Raw genomic sequence first — 24265 nt, forward strand, 5'->3', positions numbered from 1 at the left:
TGGCACATAAAATGCCAGAGTTGGAAAGGACTTTGGAGCAAATCAGAGGAAGCAATTGAGCCTTGCAGAGAAGGGATTTGCTTACGGGGACTGAAAGAAATAGTCCTGTGCTCCATGTCCAGGGTTTTTTCTTAGTTCATCATGATTCCAAATACCCTAAATCATTAAAAAAAATAAAAAAACCAAGAAAAATTCCTTTTTCATTTTATATCCCCTCTGAGAAGGGGAAGGAATAGCCTAAATCTGATGAGGATGCTGAAACTTTTTTGAGTTTTCAATCAATTAATCTAATAATTAATCTCAAGACAAGGAAATATCAAATGATTTTGGAAGGGGAAGGTGGACTTTAGAGGGCTTAGCTGAGTGAAAACTCCCAAATCTTTAGTCTATGCAAGCCCAGCCTCTCCTTACCCGCTCCCATATTCCCCACCTCCTTTCATGACACAAACACAAACACACACACACACACACACACACTGATATTTCTTGATCAATCTGCCCTTCATAATCGAAAGTTATCTAAGCCTAAATCTAGGATTCCATAGGGAGCCATGAGTATAAACAGACCTTAAAGTGACTGATTTTTCCCTTGGTTGGATTAAATTTCGCTTGAATCTTTAAGTTAGTTTCTTTAAAAAACAAACTAAAAACAATCTAGTAAAAGGTATCCCCAAAGTGTTTGTGCAGTTTTAAGTTTTAAAATTACACTAAAGTTTTTTGGGACATTCTATATATAAAAGGACTGGCTGAGAAAAGACTCGAGTCCTACTCCTGGATCTGAGTCTCTCATGACATAGACATAATATAATACAAAATAGAGCACAGAGAGCAGAATGATCTGGTCACAGAGCCAGGCTCCACAGAGCCTTGGATACTGACTGGGTGAGCTTGGATAAGTAACTACTTCCTCTCAATGCTGGACAACCTGCATGGTTGCAGGGAGTTCCCTACATTAATGAAGTCAAGAACTTGCTTCATTTAAACCCAATTCATTTAAGAGACATCATCTTCCTGATGTCATTGGTCCTCTTTAAGAAAGAAAAACATCACCCATCAATGAAATCACAGACCCAGCCCAGATAAAAACAGAACTTAAGTATATAGAGACCAAGTTGGTCTCTGTGTCTTGTGTATAAAATGAGCACTAACTTCCTAAGGTCCCTTCTAGATCTAATTGATGGATTGGTGCTCAAACTTTGTTGTAGTTTCTGCTTGCCCACAGTCACCCAGAAATTTTGGTTGCTTTCTTCCTTCCTTCAACTCAACAATATTTTCAACTCAATCTATTCTGTTGGACAAAAAGATGCTCTTATATGTAAAGTCCTGTGGTCAAAGCTAGACATATAAAAGTGGAAAAATGAGACAATCCCTCCCCAAGGAGTTTATAATCTAATAGACAGCTATGATATAAAACAATTAAATACAATATACTATGGAATGTTCTAGAAGTAAAGGTCAGGATCTGAGAAGATCCCTAGGAAAATCTGAAGAGAAAAAAAACCATTTTCAGCAGGAGGAAATCAGGAAAGGAGGGGACCTCAAAATTGGGCTTCAAAGGAAAAAAGGGTTTTAAATAGGCAGGAATGAAGAAATAGAAAAGTTGGTATGAATGCTGAGGCAGAAAAGAGATGGATCAAACTGGAGATTAGCCAGTAGCCAAGTCAAGAGAAGACAATGAGATCGGAAAGTTTAGTTGGAGCCAGACTGTAAAAGGTGAAGACATTTATAGTTTCTTCTACAGGCAACAGGGAGCCCTTGAGGGTGTTTGAGAAGAATGGCATAATTAGAGCACTAGACTAATAATTATTCTAGTGATCTCCCAACCTTTTCTTGAGATATTGTGGCAACTTTTTTTTTTTTAAAATGGGTCAGTTTTCAATGCTTAAAGTTTAAATCTTTATTACAGCACATTTTAAGTCACACAAGAGAAGGCCTAAAGCAAGGCTCCCAAGCACAGGAGCACCAGTGGGGCAGGGGTAGGAAAAGGAGGTCCGTCAGCGTCCTTCAGTCTACACAGCAGGAGGCCGGATCAGCCTCTGTGGAGAGGCTGTCCTTACACAAAGCACTTCCAGCTTCTTCAATTCTGGTCTTCTTTCTAGTAATACGGGGAATGCCGGGGCACTTATTAAGCATCTACCATGTGTCAGGCACTGTGCCAAGCACTTTACAAAAAGTCTCAGTGAATCCTCACAAGCCATTTCACGGGCGAGAAAACTGAGGCAAACAGAAGTTGTCACTTGCCCGGTCACAGAGCCTATTTCTGAGGCTGGATTTGAACTTGGGTCTTTGACTCCAGACCCAGCACGTCACCCTTCAGGCCATCTGGCTGTCTCTGAATTAGGTTTGAGTTGAGCCTTCTTGGTTTAAAGGGGTATCCCAAAAGTCTTAGTTCTAGCTCCAGCTAGACCCAATCCACCAGCATGTGCAGAACTGCCTGGGGGGACAGGCCCTGGGGGTGGGGAAGACAAGAGCTGGAGAGGACCCGAGACACCTTGTATTCCAACCCTTTGTCAAGGCAAGTCTCTTAAGGGTGAAGGTGCAGAATAGATTGTATCGGTGATACTGAAAAACAAAGAAATAACCCAAATCCAGGCCCCGCTGAGGGCCACCTGAATCTTTCCAAGGCCCTCTTAAAGACTTGCCTTTGGGAGCAGCTTCTCCAGGGCCAGAAGTGCTGAGGTTTTCTGTGCATTCCTAGGAAAGTGCTTGGCACATGATAAGCATCACAAATGTTTGGCTAATTTTTCATGGTGGGATTTTAAGCCAGGGACAAGATGGGAAAGAAGAAGATACTTTGGGCAAGGCTCCACTGGGCTGGTAAATTAAGGCCTGATCCACATCCCTCTTAAAAACTACCAGTAAAGCTCACCTGGGTCTCTGCAGTGGGCCAGGGGCCTCCGGAGCCACAGCTGTACTGTATCCATTTCTGGTCTGCACGGCTTGTGTGACATCCAAGAAATGGCCAAATCCAAGCGGGGATCCCAGCTGTGGCCAGAGACTCAGTGGAACCAGGTCAAAGGACTAGATAAGGAACATCACTTAATTGTCGGATGTAGATCCCAGGCGATAACAACAGGATTAGAAAGGAGCCAGAGCACAGCAACATTACAAAAGGAGCTTATTTGCGAAGTTTTGTCCACAAAGGGTTAGCAGGACTCATGGCACTGAAAGACAGGCTGGCCATACTAAGGGACTCAGAAAATCTGAGGTCAAATCCTAGTTCTGAAACCTCTCAGCTAGATTTCCCAACATGTGAAATGGAGGCGGTGATCCTTGTCCTGCCTACCTAGACTTGGAAATGGGGGAAAACTTGAGAGAAGCATGGCACAGTCAAAAGGGAGCCAAACATGGAGAAAAAGATGGGGGTGAGAGTGCTAGATCTGCCACTTCTTCTCTTGGAAACTCAAATCTCCTTGTCTGTTAAATGTGACATTTGTCCTACCTAACTCGCTGACATCTGGGGGAGAAAATGAGCAAAAAGCACTTATCAGCACACTGTATATAGAGCAGCACAGAAATTATCTAACAGCTTTCTCAAAGATGGCATTTTCTCAGTCTTCCTCTTCTCTTCCTTTCCAGTATCCAGTGAAAAACCCTTGATAAGTTGCTGCTGTTGAGTCCTGTTCAACTGTCTGTATCCCCATTAGAAGTTCTCTTGGCAAGGAGACTGGAGTGGTTTACCATTTCCTTCTCCAGGTAATTATACAGATGGGGAAACCGAGGCAAACTGGATTAAGTGACCTACCCAGGGTCACACAGCTTGTTAGTGTCTAAGACAGCTTTCAAACTCAGGCCTTCCTGACTCCAGGCCTGGCCCTCTATTGCCCATGCCACCTGGCTGTCCTTGATCTGAATTAGTTGCAAAATGGAACTCTATCCACAAGTGCCCTCTCTCAGGGCAACCCTGGCCAAAGGGATGAGGCAGGAAGGTCACTGTGATGACGAGGTTCCTGCCTTCTCAATTAGGGGAAGAGTTTCTGAGAGATAAAGGGAAGCTTGAAAAAAGGCTGCCGAGATTAAGAAGAGGGCTCAAAGGAGTAAGACGATGGTCTTGGAACATGATTTTTGAGAACAAAGGGAAGTTACAGAATGGGGATCTCTGGGTTTCCTTTATTGTTCTTCACAGAAGGGACTTGACTCATTTCATAGGGGAGGGAGGTCAGGGACTTGCCTGGCAGCACTCAGCTACAAGACCCTGCCTGAAAAGCTGTCCCTGTTGTCTCTCCATCTCTCACTCCTCATATCCCATATGTTGCCAAGTCCTGTCAGCTCTGACCCAGCCACGTTTCTGGCCCAACACTGCTGTGCCCCCCGACCAGGCTCCCGTCCCCTCCCACACAGCGATGGTGAGCATAAGCTCATTCTCAGGTCTCTCCCCACCCCAGCCGATCCTGCCATTGTGCTCAAGGGCTCCCAAGCTTTTCCTCTCCGAGGTTCTCCCAGCCTTCCCAAGCTGCCCACATTGCCTCCCGCCACCTACCCCAGGGAGACTCGCCTTCTTGCAGTTCTTCCACTAGATGCACTCTGCCCCCAGGCCTGACTCTGCCCTCTTTGTCCCTGACTCTGCCCCTGGGCCTGACTCTGTCCCTGCCCCCTCCGTCCCTGACTCTGCCCCCTGTCCCCTCGGTCCCTGACTCTGCCCCCGGGCCTGACTGCCCCCGGCCTGGAATTCTCTCTCTCTGTCTCGGTGACACTGCTTCTGTGAGAGCTCCGGCGTGCTGTGCCCGTGGCCTGTCCAGGCCCAGGGGTGCGTGTGCTGCTTTCCTGCGAGCTCTCTGTGAGCCCTGGTTGCCTTTCCTGACACAGTGCTGGGCACAGAGGAGGGGTGTAAGCCCCGGGCCCCTCTGCTTCTGAACACTGAGGAAGCAGGAGCTCACGGCCGGGCCCAGGTGCCCGCTCCTCCCTGGCACTTCAGAGTGCAGCTCGCCCGCTCCTTTCCTTCCTACGCGTCAGTGTCTGCTCCTGTCCGTGGCCCGCGACGCAGGGCTGCACAGGGATGGCCATCCTGACGCCCGATGCAGACGCTTCCCACAGCCACAGATCTAGGCAGCACGCCAGCAGTCCCTTCCACTCCTCGGAGAGGGGATGGCGGACAAGGAGTGAAAGGTGTGAAGCAGGCCGGCCACGGGAGAAGCAGCCGGGGGTCAGGCCTCCCTGGCACTTCTGACTCTCCCAGAAGCAGCAGGGGAGGTGGAACAGAGCCCTGCTCCCGGGGTCAGCAAGATCCTCAGAGACTTAAAACCCACGTGACCAGAGGCAATGCCCTTAACCTGCGGCTTGCCTCAGGTTCCTCACCAGTAAGATAGGAAGGAGAATAGCAGCAGCTACTGGGTGGGGATGCAGTGAGGGCCAACTGCGATAATGCTGATAAACATTAAGGCTCATAAATGCTAGCTATTACTATTACCCGTCACCCTGGAGGAGAGAGGGGCAGCTGAGGCTTCCACATCTCTCCCCAGGGAGCCGGGGCCGAAGTTACCGGACATTTGAGGGGCCGGCTTTCTCTGGGCCTGAGCACTTCTCCCGAGTGTGACTCAGGAGCTCTTGGTCTGTGAACAGACAGAAGGTGATCTGTTCACACTCGTGCTTCTCCCCACACTCGAACAAGCACCCAAAAAAGCCTTCCTCAAGGGCGGCCAGGTCGGAGTAACCGCTGGGCCCCCTGTGGAGGATCCAGGGCTGGGACCACTGAGCAGCCTCCAGAGGAGCCGGGTTGACATGGATGCCGAGGTTGATCCTACGTCTCCTGCTCGTGGGGTGTGAGTAGACGAGCCATGAGGTTGGAGGGCTGCAGCTCTGCTGTGGTCCAAGGGCGCTGACCGGTGACTCTGGGTGGCTGGAGAAGGCCGGGGCCTCTTCTTGCAGAAGGCTCCTCCTGGGCCTGAAGCTCATGACACTTCCCTGGCAACCGTGGGGGGGCTCACATAGCTCCTGGACGAAGCAAGGTTTCTCAAAGTGCTCCCCCAGGTCCGTGCTGATGGCTTCGGCCCGACACCTGCCAGAGGTGCGGGCACTGCAGTATAACACAGGAAGGCCGTTCGAGCTCACCACCTCTGCGACCTGACATTCGATGGTCACCCCCGGCTGGAGGAGCTGCCCGTGTTTCCAGGTAGCCCCCCCGTCATCACTGTAAAACATCAGCGAATGGGCCCTGGCTCTAGACCTGAAGAGGATGCCCAGGCAGTGCCAGCGGGAGAAGTGGTAGGCGTAGGCAGGGATGACCAGCCTCCCAGAGTGGAGCTGCACCCCATGGCCAGGCCCCACCGCAAACGTAGCCCAGTGCCCCACCTCCTCTCCGATCACCTCCTCGGTCAGGTCCTTGAGCGGGCTCCACGAGCGCCCGTGGTCCGAGCTGGAGACAAAGCACAGGCGGGCGGCGTTCTTCCCTAAACAAATCTGCCGCTGCTCCGAGACGTGCTTACGCACACAAATGAAAAACAGAAAGACACGCCCGCTCTTGCGCTCCCACACAGGACAGGGGTTCATGGTGCGGAATCCGGGGAGCGTGGCTGCCATCAGGGACTCCTGAGGCCCCCACTAAGAACGGGAGAGAAAAAGAGAGCATGGGAGAGGGCTGAGAGACACAGCAGGGGCAACCAACGTTGGGTAAAACAGTAAAAGCGTCATTTATTTAAGTAAAAACAGACTAAAACAAAAAAGCCAAGCCTCTTCCATCTAGAAGAAACAAAAATTAAGAAGGTAGGATAATAAAAGCTTATGTTTATAGGATACCCTCACAAAATATATTATCCCATCTCATCCTTACAACCCTGTACAGTAAATAGTGTATGTAGTATTGCAATTGTTATATTAGTAATGCTATTATGAATAATGGTTAACTAACATTTCTATAGTGTTGTGAAGGGGATCAAGCACTTCCCCCCAAAGTCTCTGAAGCAAACAATCCAAGGATTATTATCCTTACTTTAAGGGTTATTATTAAAGAATTAGTAGCCTTTGCTGAAGAATGAGGAGGGGTACAGAGAAGCGCCCCCTCTCCCAAAAGAGCTAATTTCTTGATGCCCAATCTAAGGCTCTTCCTGTCAACCATACTGCCTTAAAAACAATGATAACTCCCTCTTACATCCACATTTCCCAAGGCTGCTTTCCAGGAAGTAGCAAGTCAAACAAATCAAATCCACAAGCATTTACTGGGCTCCTATTATACGTGAGGCACTGAGGACACAAAGAAAGGTAAAACAAAACAAACAAAAAATCTAGTGTCATGACCATGAAGGTCATGGTTTAATGGGGAAGACAACAAGGCAAACAACTATGGACAAACAAGATACAGACCAGGAGGGGAAATCTGAGAAGGAAAGGGCCAACATGAAGGGGGATAGGAAAGGCTTTTTGTACACAGTGGGACTTTTAGCTGGGACCAGAAGGAAGGCACAGAGGAGAGGAGAATTCCAGGAATGGCGGATAGTCAGAGAAGAAGCACAGTCGGAGAAAATCAGGCCAGTGTCACTGGATCCGAGCCCATGGGATGGGCTTAAAGGGAGCCAAGGAGGTCAGGAGTCAGAGGTCAGGAGGGCATTCCAGACTGGGGGTCAGCCAGAGAGGGTGCCTGGAGCTGAGAATTGGAGTGTCTTGCTTAGGGGACAACCAGGAGGCCAGTGTCAGCGGATGGAAGAATGTATTTTGGGGGTGGGGATAGAAGACTGGAAAGGTGGAAAGGGTCTAGGTTATGAGGAGCTTTGAATGCCAAGCAAATATCCAGGAAACCACTAAAGTTTACTGAGTAGGAGGGTGACATGGTCAGACTTGGCACATTAAAAAAGTCACTTTGGCACCTGAATGGAGAAGGGATGAAGTGGGGAGAGACTTGAGACAGACAGACCCAGACCTATTGTGAGTTCTCTAGTCTTGACAAATTCCCTCCACGTGGATTCAGAGCTATAAGGCACCTTACTTCCAACTTAAAACATCTATCTCTTCTACAACTCTCATATGCTGTTCTATTTCTTGACAGGATGGTGAGAAGAGAGGAAGAGGACTAGAATTCCCTCTTCCTCTATGTGATCTGAGCTTCCAGGATAGGACTCAGACCCAATTCTCTTTGCAAGGTTTAAGAGTTTTCTTTTAGTTAGTTTAAGGAACAGGGTTGAACAAATGCTCTCTCTAAAGGACCCTTCCCTCCCTACTCCAATATTCTGTGAAATTAGGTCCCTCCATGATCCAATACTCTGTAATAGACAATTCTCTATTTGGGGATCTTTAAGAGAAAAATTCCCAAGAAGCCTTGCCAAAGCTGAGAGAGCAGTTACCTGCACAGAGTGGTCCACCTTCTCCCCTCGTCGCAGCACCAGATAAAGTGCATCTGTATCATCCGCTGTGGAACGCTTCTCTGCAAAGGCCAGCAATACCCGGGCTGGTGGGATGTAGAGCAGTGCTGGGATCCGATATGTGACCCCCTCCACTCCTTCCTGATGGAACAAGGTGGTAGTGGAGCAACATGAGGGTCTTGCTTCCATGGTCCCTGGAAGAAAAGGAAGCTGAGAGAGAGAGACAGAGACACAGAGACAAAGAAAGAGAGATAGAGACAGACACACAGAAAGAGAATGAGACAAAGAGAAAGACAGAGAGAGAGAGATAGGAGAGAGAGAGAGAGAGAGAGAGAGAGAGAAGGAGAGAGAGAGGAGAGAGAGAGAGAGGAGAGAGGGGGAGAGAGGGGGAGAGAGAGAGAGAGAGAGAGAGGAGAGGCAGAGACAGAGATAGAGTCAGAGAGAGACAAAGATACAGAGACAAAGAGAGATAGAGACAGACACACAGAAAGAGAATGAGACAAAGAGAAAGACAGAGAGAGAGAGAGAGAGAGAGAAGGCGAGAGGCAGAGATAGAGATAGAGTCAGAGAGAGACAGAGACACAGAGACAAAGACAGAGAGATAGACACAGACACACAGAAAGAGAATGAGACAAAGAGAAAGACAGAGAGAAAGAGAGAGAGAGAGAGAGAAGGCGAGAGGCAGAGATAGAATCAGAGAGAGAGAGAGAATATGTAGGTAAGTGAGTGCTCACACCCACATGAATACCTTATTGTTTACTGTTTCTACAGCAGGGAGCGGGGTCTACTACATCTCCCATTTTCTCTGTGTTCACAGGTGAAGTTGTTATTGTTGTTTCTCCTCATTCTGGCTCATTTTATAAAGGCCCCTCAGATCCTCATGGTACAGAAATACAAAGGTAGTCTCACAGGAAGTGAGAGCCATAGATTCAATCCAAGGTCTCCTACTCCAAATCTTGAGGTCTTTTAACTATACCAAATAATCACCAAGGATCTGAACTCATCAAGAACTAAGTCCACCAAGCTTTCATTGCTTTGATATCGATTCACTGGGCAATCATCCTCAGTCATCCTATATGATAGTGAAAGCTTATACCATAAAACACAAATTACTGGCAGAATCTATTGTAGCAATTTTATTTTCTCTAGTTTCCAGTTGGCTGTCTGTAAGGGTCCCTCTACTCAGCAAGAGGGTCTCAACTGGACTCCTACCTTTGCCCTGGTCTTCAGATGTATCTGGCACAGCTCTCTCTATACCTGTGTTCTCTCCCCAAAGAGCACCCAGGACACCAGATGTTGCTAAGTACAGCAAGCGCTTATTAAGCACTCTACATCTTCTCTAATGGCGTCTGCACCTCTCACAGTTACATTCCTTCATATATACCATCTCATTACATCATCTCATACCCAGCTTTCTTTGTCTTTACCCCATCACGGTACAGGCTACTCAATAACAGAATCATTAATCTTGGGGTAAACAACCTTTCACTACTGCCTTCTTGTTTTCCTCCTTAGGTTATTTCCTGCTATACAGCTCCTTTTGCCATGTTTACCTAAAATCATCTAACAGCTGTCTCTCCTCTACTTTACAAAATATCATTTTTAAAAAAATCAGCATGCTAGAAGAATTCTATTAGCTCTGAAAAGTTTATCCTGATATTATTCAAAGTTTTCTACAAAGCAAAGACTCTCAAAATCAAAATGGACTTTAGAGGACTTTAACATTCCCAGCAAGAAGTTAACCAACCTCAGTTTGAAGACCTAGAATGATTGGGAAGTCACTAGGCATTTTCACTTATTTATATATAGAGTCCTTTCTCCAGTAACACATTCTATGGTTTTACCAACACAAGACAGAGAGGCTAGCAGCTTGCTTGATTCATATACTCAGATCCTAGTAATATGATATATCAAGTTAGGATTTTGTTGCCTTATCTCATTACTGACTCCTATTAAAGCCTGAAGTTAACTAAGACTTCTAGCTCTATTTCATAGGATCCTCTTTCTAATCATCTCTCTCCCATCCCTTAACTTGTACAGTTGATATTTTAAACTCAAGTACAGGACTTTACACTGATCTTGATTCAATTTTGTTGTTTTAGACTGGTGAAACTATTTTGGACCCTGATTTTATGATCCAATATACTAGCTGTAATTCCTGGGCTTGCATCAGCTGATAATTTTAAAAGCACAACGCCTTCATCCAAGTCACAGATAAAAATAACTCTTAAAACTCAAATTCTAATCTCTCTTTCAACGCTTAACAGTTAAGGTCTCTGTTGTAAGGCCACTTCCTGTTCTGGCATTTTCTCTTCTAATTTATCTTTCAGCTCTTAAATTTGGAAGGTTCTAATACTAGAAAGTGAATACTAGAAGCTGGCAACTTTTCAGAGATATCTAACTCTCAATTTATCTGTCTCCTCAAAAGTAAATGGAAAGGTAAATGGGAGCAGGAAGAAGAAAGGGGGCTGCAATGTCCCCATGTGGAATTTAAGGGGATTCTCAGAAGCTTCTTAACGGTCCCATCAATCAGCTCAGTGTGCTCAACAGTTGGGAGCCAAGTTGAGAAATAACCTCTCTGGTTGACCATCTTCCAAGAGGAAACTGCCAACGGCAGAAAGATCACGTAACTTTCTTGAGTTAGAGAGAGGATAGAAGAAAAAAAGTGTTTCAGATGGGGGGAAAAAAAAACAAACCAAAAAACTTAAAACTCCATGGCTTTGAATTCTTCTTCCTCATAATCAAGGCCCTCCATCTAATTTTATAGACTCTTTTGCATATTACTTCCCTTCACTTAAATTTCATACTCTTCTTTCTTCTGAACACAAATTTTCCACACCTCTGACATTGCTCATAATGCTGAATTCAAGTCAGTAATACTTATGTACCTATTGTGAGCAAAGAGCTAATCTCACCATTGTAGGACATACAAAAGTATACAGAGAGGCATACAATTAGCAATGCTCCTGGGATTTCCCTACATGGAACTGCAATCTGGCAAGGGCACCTGAATGGCACAGTAGAAAATCTGGGGGTTTGAAGTCAGAACACATGGATTTGAATCCAGGGCTCTGCCAAACTTGGCCATGACATTCAATCACTTGATGTCTCAATTTTCTGATTCATAAAAAAGAGGATGATCTGTAAACTAATTCAGGAGAATCACACAGAATAGTGAAGGTAAAAAACTTTTCAAACCTTCAAGCACTATATAAACATGGACTCTTTCAGTATTAGAGGGATGAAATACATATACATATAACATGTAAATAATGAGGTCCAAACAAAGTAAATTAAAAAGTAAAGTAAGTTCCAAATTTTTCTCCCTTTCTCTCCTTTCCCTCTCCCCTAGATGATGAGCAATCCAATATAGGTTAAATGTTTCATACATTTTTCTACAAGCTAGCAATTTATACACCTACTGTTTTTTCATCAGTCTACTCTCTCCTGCCCCTGTACATGGAAAGGACCTGCCACCAGTCACCCCTGTTTGATGCACTCCAGCTAGTTGTGAGAGGCAAGGAGGTGCAATGGCAAAAGGATGGGGTGGGCAGTCAGAAGAGAATGCATAAGCTTCACCTCTGCTAGTTCTTTCCTATGGGCCTTTATCCAAATAACTTAGCTTCTCAAGCTGCAAAATGAAGCACTTGGAATAGGGGCCCTCAAAATTCCTTTCTGGTTCGTAAAGATTATTCCTGTACATGCACAAGATGGTTTGAAGAGTCTCTAAGGTTAATTCCAAAGTCAGATCTTACAAGAGAAGAGGTTTCTCTAGTTAACTTTCAATTATTTCAATCAGTGGGCACACTTGTGACTTACTTGCTCAGAACACAGAGAAAACAATGAGGGGAATTATTTTGAACCTAAAACTAACCAAAAAAGACTAACTAAGGATTGAAAAGAGGGTGGTGAATACTGGGAGAAAGTGATCTTTAATTCATGAGAGCAAACAAAAGTAGCACTACTAAGTATAAACCAACATATTCCCAGAACTAGAGGTAGTAAGCAAAGTGGGCAGCTGTTTAGAATGTGTACACCAAATAGGAGTTGGGGGAGACAAGGAACACTTTGCTTGGACATAGGTCAATTTGTTTGAACAAGTAACAAACTAGTTGTTGTTTGGTTACGTCTTAATCTTTATGACCTCATTTGGGGTTTTCTTGGCAAAGATGTTATAGTGATTTGCTATTTCCTTTTTCAGCTCATTTTTACAGAAAAGAAAGTTGAGGTTTAATTGAAGGTTAAATGACTTGCCCAAGTCTAGTAAATGTCTGAGACCACATTTGAACTCAGGTTTTCCTGACTGCAATCCCTTAGCCGTTACTGTCTGGCTATATCTGTTCAATTTGCAAAGAGCTTGTCTCCCTGCCTTTCCTTTCTCTATAATCCACATCCTTATAATACAGAGGTCTGTCCATATCATTTCCTTACTTAAAGAACTTCAATGGTTCTCTACTGATTATTGAATAAAATATGCTTTAATGGAGGCAGCTATAGTATCATGAAAAGGAGACTGGATTTAAAAGCAGATTTCTTAGTTCTGTCTCTTATTAATTGTGTGACTTTGGGCATCTGTTTACAATCTGTAAAATGGGGATAATAAGATTAGGCTACCTACCTCACAGGATAGTAGTAACTAAATCACTCTTTTTTAAATTTATCAATTCCTACATGTCCACGTCTTTCCCTTTAAGAACCAGATGCCACCTTTTCCATAGCATAAAGCAGTACAGGACCATAAGAAAGATCATAGATTTGGAAGTGAAATGGGGCCTGGAGAAAGAGGGACCTCAAAGGAACATCCGTAGGGATACACTGGGAAAACCACTGGACAAGTGACTTACCTTTTCATAGCCTCAGTTTCTTCATCTGTAAAACTGAAATAAAAACAGTAACACGCATAATATTTCATTTAGGATTGCTGAGAAGTTCAAATGAGATAATATACACAAAAGACTTTGCCAACCAATAAAAACATCACTTAATATTATCCTTAAAAATGGGGAGGGGGTAGAGTAGATAAACTCCAAGTTTCCTTGCAACTTTCCATCAATAATTCCTTCTCACTCCTTTCTGAAATTCTCTTCTTCTCCTCAGCTTTTCAATGGTACTTTGCCTGAAACTCTCTTTTGCACGTATCTTTCTCTCCTTTCTATTAGTTATGTGCTCTGCGCAGGGCTTTAAGCCCTGAGATAGTAAGTTCTTTGAGAGCTGGTCTCTAAATATCTTTGTATACTCAGCACAGCCCTTCGGAAGTTGAATGGAAAGACTGCGTGTTCCGGAGCTCCGCAGCTAAGCAGCCCCCTGAGACACCGGCCCCCAGAGCCTTCTCAGGATCAGATTGACGCAGCCGGCCAAAGGACACCGACCCCACGTCAGCCGTCCCCGGGTTTCCTCTTCTCTACTTCCACCCTCCTCTCTCCTCGTCCCGCCCACTCTCTCCCCAGCCCCCTCGTGACCCCCCAAAACTCGCTCACCCGGAGCCCCGCCCTGGCACTGGATGGGGCCCAGGATAGATCCGGAGTGGGAGCCGCCCTGGGGCAGGCGAAGAGAAGGGGCGGTGGGAACGGGTCGAGTGCGGCAGACACCACGTCCTGAAAGACCCCAAGCAGGGCCGGGAAAGAGATCCAGAAATGGGGGAGACAAAGTGGTGAGAAGGGAAAACGAGCAAAAGCTAGTGGGAAGAGAGACGCTCTGGGCTCCAGGCCCAGAATCCCCCCCGGAATGCGGGACGGCGGGGCCCGGGCTGGTCTTTATGCCGAGCGCCGAGCATGCGCACGGACAAACAGCATCTCACGTGACTTCTGGGGGCGACCGCCCCGCGTAGCGTGAGAAAGGCGCTGGGGTTTGACTCTGAAAGCGGAAAACTTATTCCCGGTGCCGGGCCGGATATTCCTGCGCTGTGGACGGAGAGACCAGGCAGCGGGGGGTGGGCTCCAGACCTCGGGATTGGGGAGCCGAGCACTAGTGTGACGGTGGCCCAGTAACTCGGCTTGTTTGGTGGGTTTTCTGGTCCGACCTGGCGGCTGGGATTAGATTCTAGTTGGTGGGTTGTCCCGAAGGACCGCCGCCGCTGTCCCCTTCTCTGCTCGGCGATCCCTCCCAGCCCTAACCCGGGTTCGAAGGTGCGGGCATTCGAGCTCTGACACCGTGTGCTTACGTATGGTGTGTTCTGTCATTCTGTGGCCCAGTGGCCTTTCCAACTCTTGATAGTCCGCATTTAATCGTTCCATTTTTATTGATTTGCATAAACTGTCAGAGCTCAAAAAGTGTGCTTCCATCTCATTTTTCAGAAGGCATTTGACACTCAGAAGCAGAACACAGGTCTGTTTCCTAACTCCAGCGTATACTCTTTCTGATGGGAGGTCTGACAAGTGCTCCCATCCCCAATTTTTTTTTGCTCGAGGTAATTGGGGTTAATTAAATGACCTGCTCATGGTCACACAGCTATTAAGTATTGTGTCAGGTGCTCCTGACTTCAAGGCCAGTACTCCATCTCACTGCCCCGCCCTCCCCATCCCCACTTCCAGAACAAAGGCCTTTGGTCTCATGACTGAACAAGCAGTTGATGTGTAAGGAGGGAGCCCTTTGTTTTTTTCAACTCCTGTCCTGTTGAGAAAAGTCTGAGATGCCAGAAAGGGCAAGACTCCAAAACAAAGATGAGAGGCAGAGGCGACCCCAGAAAAACACCTTTCAAGCAGGGCCAAGGTAGACTTTTGTCTTTCATCCTGCTGCAATTCAGCTGACCCCTGCACTTTGACAGGACGAATGCCCCATCTACCAGGCATGCCAGCTATATAGAGGCAACCCATCAAGGGTTATTGCCCTGGGCAGGAGAGCTAAACCTACTTTAAAGTACAGGCTTGCTGGATAAATCTACACAGAGCAATGGTCATAGTCTCTGATATTTCGGTTTTGGCTTAAATCTCTTGATACTCACTACCCACAGTCCCACCCCCCCCTCCCACCTTTTCTCCCCCCCACCCCCCACCCCCAATCTCTACCAAAGTTTTGTTGATGTCCTGGCCTACACAACCAAATTCTAAGCCTGGCATTCAAGGCCCTCCTTCATTTTCTCTTCCCAGACAACAAAACAGGTTTCCTTGATGCCTTCAGACAAAGTCCAGGACTCTGCCCTCTGAAATTTGCTTAGTTTTCTGCATCTATCATGTCTACTGAAATACAATGGTTCCCTCAAGGGCTATTCCAAGAGGCTTTCTCTGAAAACTTCCCCCTCTGCTCAGATGTGAAAGCTCTCATATGATGTCATCTCTTCTACAGATCATCATATTCACATCAGTACTCTTATGTTTACAGATTACCTTTGACTAGTTTGGGAGTCCTCAAGAGCAGGGACTGTAGTATGCACATCTGTATCGTACCTAGTGGCATAACTGATGTCGTTACATGAATGGCTTGTCAAAAGCTGTTCCTCAAATTTTCTAGCCCAAGTAGCTCATTTTAAAGAAGAAACTCCAGCTCTAACGCTGCATATGAAATATTCTAATCAAACTCCTTTTCCAGATGAGAAAACTCAAGCTCAGATTGATATAGGTCCTCATCCAGCAAAGTGGTCAAACCAGCAGCTGTATCCAGATGCTGCTGCTGAAGGCCTAACACTTGTCCTCTTCTCTCTAACCAAGGCCAAGTCTGCCTGGTCTAAATCTTAGGAGCCTCAACTCAGACCTGTTAGTGGACAATTCAAGAAAAGCTCCACACCAGTACAGGCTGATCTTTCTCTGCCATTAAGACACAACACCACGTTTGCATCTCTTCTTTCCTTTTATTGAAAAAAATTCATTTAGAAAATGGCAGTTAATAAGGAACACAGAACAGAAATTAAGAAATGGGAGAGTGGGCAGCAGAGGTGGGGGGAAGTCATGGAGGACATAGAGAACTAAAAATGCCATTGACTGATTTGACTGGTCAAAAGCATAAAACCTGATATCCAGAAGAAGGATCTCTCTTTCCCCTGGTCTGTTTTAAACAAATTAAAATGGTGGGTATTGTGTATTATTACTTTTTAAAGTCATCCCCCCACACACCCCAATTCAGTCAAATAAATACAAAATTAAAAAGTAGGTCTGGAAGCTGTTGTCCTAAATCTCTGAAGGAGGCAGGGCCTAGGATAAAAAATAATAAAATAATAATAATAATGGACAGATACAACAGTCAGCATCATGGAGAATAGGTTAAAAAATTTAAAAGGGGCAGATGTAGCAGAAGTCTCTGGGTAGTATAAGTACTGCCAGAGACAAAAGAGGAAGTCTATTGAGCTTCAAGCAAAAATTCCTTCCAACCAAGTCTTTGATAAGTCAAGAGTCTTTCAATCCAATCAATCTCAAAGGTCAGAGAGTGACCTTAATGATAGTTTAGAGCAAGGCAGCCATACGGAATGGGTTTGGCTATGAACTCACTCGCCTGCTCGACACTAGCTTCCTAGTGCCTGGTTCCACTTTAAAAATCCTATTGATCCAGAAGGGACTAGGATTTCATGACAAAACATGAGACATTTTAAACATTTTTTATTTTACTCTATCTGTTTTAGTTTCTGGCTTGTGGGGTGTTTGTTTCAGTTTTGTTTTTGTTGTTTGTTTTGTGTATATGTGTGGTCAGCATGATCCCAGCAGAAAAAAGGCTGCTCCTGGAAGGGTTATTTTGTTTTCTTCTCTGTGGCAAGACTGTCGTGGAGTTTGGAGATCTCCGGCTCATAGGCCTCCATGACCAGCATCCCACTATTGTCGAAAAATTTAGCGATGGACTTAGTGAACTCTGCTTCCCTCTGTTGCTTGGTTTTCCCACTAATGAAGGTCAGCTTCAAGGTGTACTTGTCATCAAATCTGCGTACCAGGACACAACATACAGAATTCACAGTTGGTAAATATTCATTAATAGTGAATGACATCTACTGTTCTGCATATCAAAATGAACCACAACTAACATTTCTATAGGTTTTTAACAGTTTACAAAGCACTTATTTATCAACAGAGGTAGTTATTGTGGAGCATCCCTACTATATGAGAAATATTTATTTAAATTACTGAATTTAATGAAGGGGCAGCACAATTAAAAGGACTTTGTATGGTCACATGTAAATTAGGTAAGGAATAATTTTTAGTTAGGACCTTGCTTCCAGATGATTTTTTTTTTTTTGCGATTTTTAAAAAGTTAATGTAAATATTAACAAACATGGAAATGTCAATAAACTACAAAGAGAAAAGTATATGACTATGAATGTTAAAAGTTTTTTTTAAAGAATATATATTAAATTAACATGAACATAAAACAAAATTGTTCTGATTTGGCAAATAATTTTATATTTTTTCTTTCCTTCCTTCCTTCATTGTTCACCAACTCTCTCTCCTGACTCCTCCAGAAAAGAAGACTTCTCTTTAGTCTTTATGTTCTTTTTAACTCGAATCACTATCATCAAGAATTTTACAGCAGTTAGATGGATACAATAAATCTTAAAAAATCTGTGATTTCACCAGCATAGAGGCTTTCACTACTAACCTATCACAATACTTTCAACAAAAAGTTACTCGCATAAAATGAATAGATAGTGGGGAAAACAGGAGAGAAAAGTAAGTAGAAACCACAGATTGTGGAAGGTGTTGAAACTCAGCTGGAACCAAGAGCATATTATCTGTATAAACAGGTATAAACTCAAACCCTTCCCAATAAGATAAGAAATAAAGCAAGGATGTCTATTATCACCATCACTATTCAACATTGTACTAGAAATGCTAATTCTAACAATAAGACACAGCAAGGTGGAGTTGTGAGAAATTAATAAAAATAGCAAGGAGGAAACAAAATTATCACTCTTTGAAAATCATATGATGGTATGTACTTAAGGACTTCTAGAAACTCAACTAAACAACTAGTTGAAAAATCAATCTGAACAAAGCTGTAGGATATAAAACTTATAAATCATAAACATTTCTATATGCTACCAACAAAACCCAGAAGTAAAGAATAGAAAAATAAATTCTATTTAAAACAACTCCAGACAATATAAAATTACTTGGGAATTTGCCTACAAAGGAAATTTAGAGAACATAATTACAAGACACTTTTCACACAAATAAGAGATATAAACTATTGGGAAAATATTACTCAGAGGTAGGCCAAGCCAACATCATAAAAAAGAAAATTTTACCTAAATTAATTTACTTATTCAATGCCATACCAATCAAAGTACCAAAGAATTTATATTTAAAAAAAAATAACAAAATCACCTGGACAAACAAAAGATCAAGAATATCAAGGAAATCAATTTTTAAAAAGTGAAGGGAGGAAGCCTAGCAACTTGATTTCCAACTGTACTACACAACAGTAGTCATAAAAACAATCTGATACTGGGTAAGTAACAAAGTTAAGCATACAAAAGACAATAATAAGTGATCATAGCGATCAAGTGTTTTATAAGCTCAAAAATACAAGCTTTTGGGGACAAGAACCTGCTAGCTGGCAGAATTTGCTGGAAAAAGTAGAAAGCACGTTGGCAGAAAATAGGCAGAGACCATTCATCTCACACCATACAGTAAGATTAGGTTGTTATGGATAAACAATTTAGACATAAAAGGTAATATCACAAGTATATTAAAAGAGCATGGAAAAATACACCTGTCAAATTTTTAGACAATGGAAGAGTTTATAACTAAATAGTAGAAAGGATCATGGGAAATAAAAAGGATAATTTTGATTACATACAATTTCAAAATAATTTTTTCACAAGCAAAAGTACTGAAGCCAAAATTAGAAGAAAAACAGCAAAGTGTGGAGGGGGAAATGTTACAAGAAACATCTCTTGATGATATCTTTATTTTTCAAATATATTTAAAATTGAGAAAATTTATCAAAACAGGAGTCATTCTCCAGTTGGTAAATAATCAGAGGTATGAACAGGCAGTTTTTAGAAGAATCAAAGCTCTCAACAGTATGCAAAAAATGCTCTAAATCAAAGCTTCTTTAAACTTTTTTGACTCATGACCCCTTTTTACCTGATAAATTTTTATATGATCCTCATATAAAAGGCATAGAAATTAAATATTTACTAATAATAAACCACAATTTTGTGACACCCCCATCCCCATATTCACTTATGAGACTCTACAGTTTAAGAAGTTGGGCTCTAAATCACCACTGATAAGAGAAATGTAAATTAAAACAACGCTGAGGTATTACCTCACACCTACCAGATTGGCTAACATGAGATAAAAGAAAAATGACAAATGCTAAACTAGGACACCAATGTATTGTGGGTAGTGTTGTGAACTCGTTCAATCATTCTGGAGAACATTCTGAACCCAGCAATAACACTACTTTAACTACTACTACTACAATATCACAAAGAAATTAAAAAAAAAAAAGATAAAGGACCAATTTGTACAAAAATATTTACTACAACTCCGTTTGTACTGACAAAGAATTAGAAATTGAGGGTATTCCCATTAAGGAAGAACTAAACAAACTGTAGTATATAATTGTGTTGGAATAATACTTACTGTGCTATAAGGTGAGCTGGATGCTTTCAGAAAAACCTGTGAAGACTTGCATGAACTGATAGAAAGCAAAGTGAGCAAAACAGAAGAACACTGTACACTGTAATAGTAATGATCAACTATGCTACTCAATTAACTACTCTGACGAGCTGATGATCCAAGACAATTCCAAAAGATGCATGATGAAAAAGTCTAACTCCAGAGATAGAAATGGTAAACTAAGTATAGTGAAGCATACTTTTTTTTTACTTTATTTTTCTCCTTTTGTGTGTGTATTTTCTTTTGCAATATGACCAACATGGAAAAGTTCTGGCTTGATTTCATATATATAATCGATATCAAGTTGCCTGTCTTGTCAAGGTAGGAAGAGGGAATTTTTAAAATTATTTTACATGTAATTGGAAAATGTTTAATGAAAATATATGTATGTATAAGAAACTAAGTCTGAGAAGTTTTGACTTTATTCTTTAGGCATAGAGAAGCCAATGAATTGGCTTTCTGAGACCAAGTTATGTGATTAGAAAATGAATCTGGTGGTGGTATTCAGGACAGATGGGAGTAGGAAGAGACTAGGTGGAGGTAGACCTTGATTAAAAGACAAGAGGTGACCAGAACCTTGCAAAGACAATGGGACTAAAAAGGAAATGATGTTTAAAGATGAAGGAAGAATTAATAAATTTGGCAACTGAGAGGCAAAGCATCAATAAACATTTACTAAGACTGTCAGCCCCTAAGGCTACAAAGAAAAAGGAAAAATAGTCTCTGCCCTCAGGAAGACTACAGTCTTAAGAGGGAGGAGGAAGGAAATGGAAGCTGGGGATTAGGACAATATATTCCACAATGTATATGAGCAAGTTATTTCACCTTTAAGAGCTTCATTAATAAAATGAGGAGGATTAAATTAGATAGTCTCTAAAGTTTCTTCTAGTAATTGTAACACCATTTTCTATGATTCCATAGAACACACAGGAGACATAGGGAATAGAGGTCTCTAAGCCTTAGAAGAAGATGCACTAGCAGCTGGGAATACTGAGAAAGGCCACCTGCATAGGATGGCTCTTAAAGTGAGATGAATTACTGAACTGAATTTCTGCACACCATCTTATACTGCTCCTGCAATACAGAATGCAGTCCTACACACCATTCAGACTCAGTTCTAAAATTACTTTTTAGGTGCTATTTTCATAGATCTGGAATGGTCCTCATATCACCCAAATCCTATATTTAATAAAATAAGCAATATGGTATAATTTGAAGAACACTGGAGTCAGAGGTGAAACCTGGGTTCAAATCCTAGGTCTTTCTACCTAATACCCAATGTGACCATAAACACATTACTATACTACATTCCTCCTGCCATGTATGTGGTGTTCAAGGAGGACAAATACTTCTGATATGAAAGCTTGCTGAGCCCTTTTCGGGCTGCTTACCCATCTTTGATGTCCACTTTCACCCAGCTCTTACCTGTGGCTCCAAAGAGCTAAGCAAACACAGCAGCCACATCTTGGTAAAAAAAAATCCAAGCAGACAAGCTAAACCAGGATGAGGGTAAACAACAGCACTCATCAGTGAGTTAGGGGGATGTCTACCCTAAGCATGTGAAGACTTTCCCCAGTGGAATGAGTGAATGACAACAATCTGTCCCAATGTCCATGGAGGCAGCTGAATCAGGCCCGGTAGAATGCTTAGAGCTTGGTCAGACACAGAAGAATCCAAGGGCACCCACTGCATCCCGGGCCACCACCAGCTGTCTTGACTTTTGCTCTGCCACTGGACTTTGATGACTCAGGAAAAGAGTGAAGGTGACAGTTCCATTTTGTTTAAATCCAATTCACACAGGAGTTATTAGACCATTACCCCATGATGTTCCTGGTCCTCTTCAAAGGACAAACATTTCCTCCTCCACCTTCCTCACACCTCTCCAACAATGGAAATTATAATTAAGTCAACAGAGAGTTGGCAACTAGGTAGCACACAGTGGATGAAGTGCTAGACCTAGAGTAAGAAGACCAGAATTTAAATTGGGCTTCACTATTTTTGTGAAATAGTTTAACTACCTGTCTCTGAATAAGTCACTTAAACTTTGGGCCTCAATTTTCTGAATTGTAGATGAGGTTAACAACACCACCTCCTTTTCAGGATTGTTGTGAGAATCAAGTGGGATATTTGTAAAGCACTTATCAGTGCCTGAAAAATGGCAGGTCCTGTAAAAATACCATCGGCAATGCTTCTAGAAAAGGCATTTTTGAAGGACTGTCCTGTAGTTCCCCATACTATCTTTATGAATTCTCACACCAAAAAACTTCCCTGGCCATCATTCCTCTGTGTGTATGATTCTTAAGGGAAGTAACTCCATGTCTTTAACATTTTTATTCCCAGTACTTAGCACAATGCCTGGCACACTATCTTTAATAAATGCTTTCTTGTTCATTCATCCCATTTCTGTACCTGGGCCTTGGTTTTCTCATCTACAAATTTAAGGAATTAGACAGGATGATTTCTAAAATTCTTTCTGGTTCTGGATCCTACGATCTTCCTGTCTGGTACTTGGGGAAAGCTATCTAGTATTATATGCTACCTTTCTCTCGATATGTCTTGATTCCCAAACTAGCTCATCAACATCCAGCCTGTATTTTATTCTTCTATGTCCTCAGTACTTGGCACAGAGCCCTACCTGTAGAAGATGCTCAATGAATTCCTGTTGCTGGTATTGAGTCAACAAATATTGAGCTATGCACAGAATTCTATGCTAAGTACTGGGGAGCTTAAAAATATGGGGGAGGGAGATTTTTTTCTCAAAGAACTTATAGCCTACTTGTGAAGGAATGATATAGAAGAGGAAAACAGTATGTAATGAAAATTACACTTAAGAATAGCATGGAACTCAAAAGATATGAACACTTTAAAAACAAATTAAAAACAGAAATTTTAAAAACAAAAATAATTACTATATTACTATGCTACAATGTATTATATCATACATACATTACATAAAAATATAGAACTAGTACAATAATATTCTACATATAATTTCTCTCACATAGTAATATACTATAATGCTATATTATACTATAAATACTACAGGAAAGAAAATATGCTCTAAATCACTAATATCAAGAGTTAAAACAATTCTGGGGTTTCACCTCTTATTCAAATTAACCCTGATGATCAAAAAATTGAGAAAAATCAATATTAGAGGAATGGTGGAAAGATATAATATCATATCAATAAAATTATGAATTTCTCTAACCATTCTGGGAAGAAATTTGGAATTATGTAAGAGAAGTAGCTAAAATGTCTACTACCCTCTGACCTAAAATATCTGCATGTCATGAGCATCAATCCTAAGATTAAAGTATGAAATTCCAGCATATACCAAAACATTTACGGCAGCACTCCTTGTAGTAGCAAAGTACTGGAAAGTGTGTGATATAGCGGAATAGGTGCAAGTCAGTAAGGTTCAAATCTCTTCTCAGATGCTTCCTATGTGAAACTTAACCTCTCAAAAAAAAAAAAAAAAAAGCACTTATTAAATGCTATGGCATTGTGCTAAGTATTTTAAAAATATTATCTCAATTATCTTCATAACAATCCAGAAATGTTGGTGCTATGATCTCCATTTTATAGATGACAAAACAGAAAAAATAGGTTAAGTGAGTTGCACAGAGTCATATAGCTAAATATCTAAGGTTAGATTTGAATTCACATCTTCCTAACTCCAGACTTCACATTCTTGTCACTGCATCACTCTGTTGCCAATGGAGAGAATGAGTCTCAGTTTTTCACCTACAAAATGGGGATAATACCTAACTCATAGGGTTCTTGTGAGAAAACTTTTTTTTTTGTAAACTGTAAAGGACTACATAAATCTGAGTCTGAAAGAAAAGAAGGCTAGAGGGAGAGAGGAAAAGATGGAGGAGAGAAGAGGAGGGAGAAGGAGGGAATGAAGAGACACAGAGAGAAGGGGGGAGGGAGACAGAGAGAGAGAGAACGGCTGGCAGTAAAAACACTTGAAGGAAAACCCATTTCTTTAATATATAAAAAATTATGAAAGAAGCATACCGTTTAAGACTGGAAGACAGCTGCCAAACATCATCAGGATCCATTCCTGATGGGTCTTTTCTGTGAGCTACAAGGAAAATGCTTTTCTCCTTATATGAAGTATAAATGGTCAGAATCCCCATCATGATGAAATAGGTTCAGGATATGTTAAGGAAACAGAAAGTTATGACAAGGCAAAACAAAGACATGGAAACTAAAGAGCCTCCTGAAACTTTGTCTTCAGAGATGGCTGTTACTGAAAACTAGTCAACCAACCTATTTGGGTTTATTTCTGAATCTGTCAGATAGCATGGGACTCTATAATCTCTAAGGTCTGTTCTAACATCATTTTACAATTCTACAGCAGCGATTTAACAATTCTTGTCTTCTTGTTCTGTTGTTTCACTGGCCTCTTAAAAAAAAAAAAAG

The 24265-nt window shown here is 42.4% G+C and overlaps 2 protein-coding genes across 4 annotated transcripts in view; both read right to left on the reverse strand.

Annotated features, from left to right (window-relative positions):
- Positions 1 to 1882: 1882 nt before the first annotated feature.
- On the reverse strand, positions 1883 to 15243 carry NEU3 (neuraminidase 3). 3 transcript variants are annotated; one of them, XR_007952155.1, is made up of 5 exons: positions 13766 to 15243; positions 13133 to 13165; positions 8271 to 8498; positions 2870 to 6537; positions 1883 to 2449 (listed from the first exon to the last, which is right to left on the reverse strand). XR_007952155.1 is itself a non-coding variant. In XM_051987107.1 (4 exons), the coding sequence occupies exons 3-4, from the start codon at positions 8475 to 8477 to the stop codon at positions 5476 to 5478; spliced, it is 1269 nt and encodes a 422-aa protein (XP_051843067.1). In that variant the 5' UTR covers positions 8478 to 8498; positions 13133 to 13165; positions 13766 to 15243; the 3' UTR covers positions 1883 to 5475. The 3 variants fall into 3 exon arrangements, 1 of the variants encoding a protein (XP_051843067.1); XR_007952154.1 differs by having other exon boundaries at positions 1883 to 2562; XM_051987107.1 differs by having other exon boundaries at positions 1883 to 6537.
- An 808-nt stretch (positions 15244 to 16051) lies between these two features.
- The window catches only part of SPCS2 (signal peptidase complex subunit 2), a 28492-nt gene continuing 20278 nt past the window's right edge, over positions 16052 to 24265 (reverse strand). Inside the window, exons 4-5 of the mRNA XM_051987112.1 lie at positions 23858 to 23992; positions 16052 to 17128 (exon numbers count right to left, since the gene is read on the reverse strand). Of these exons, the coding sequence (XP_051843072.1) occupies positions 16942 to 17128; positions 23858 to 23992 (322 nt within the window). The 3' untranslated portion in view covers positions 16052 to 16941. The remainder of the gene's footprint in view (positions 17129 to 23857; positions 23993 to 24265) is intronic.

The sequence above is a fragment of the Antechinus flavipes genome, chromosome 3 (genome assembly GCF_016432865.1).
Source record: "Antechinus flavipes isolate AdamAnt ecotype Samford, QLD, Australia chromosome 3, AdamAnt_v2, whole genome shotgun sequence".
Lineage (NCBI taxonomy): Eukaryota > Metazoa > Chordata > Mammalia > Dasyuromorphia > Dasyuridae > Antechinus > Antechinus flavipes.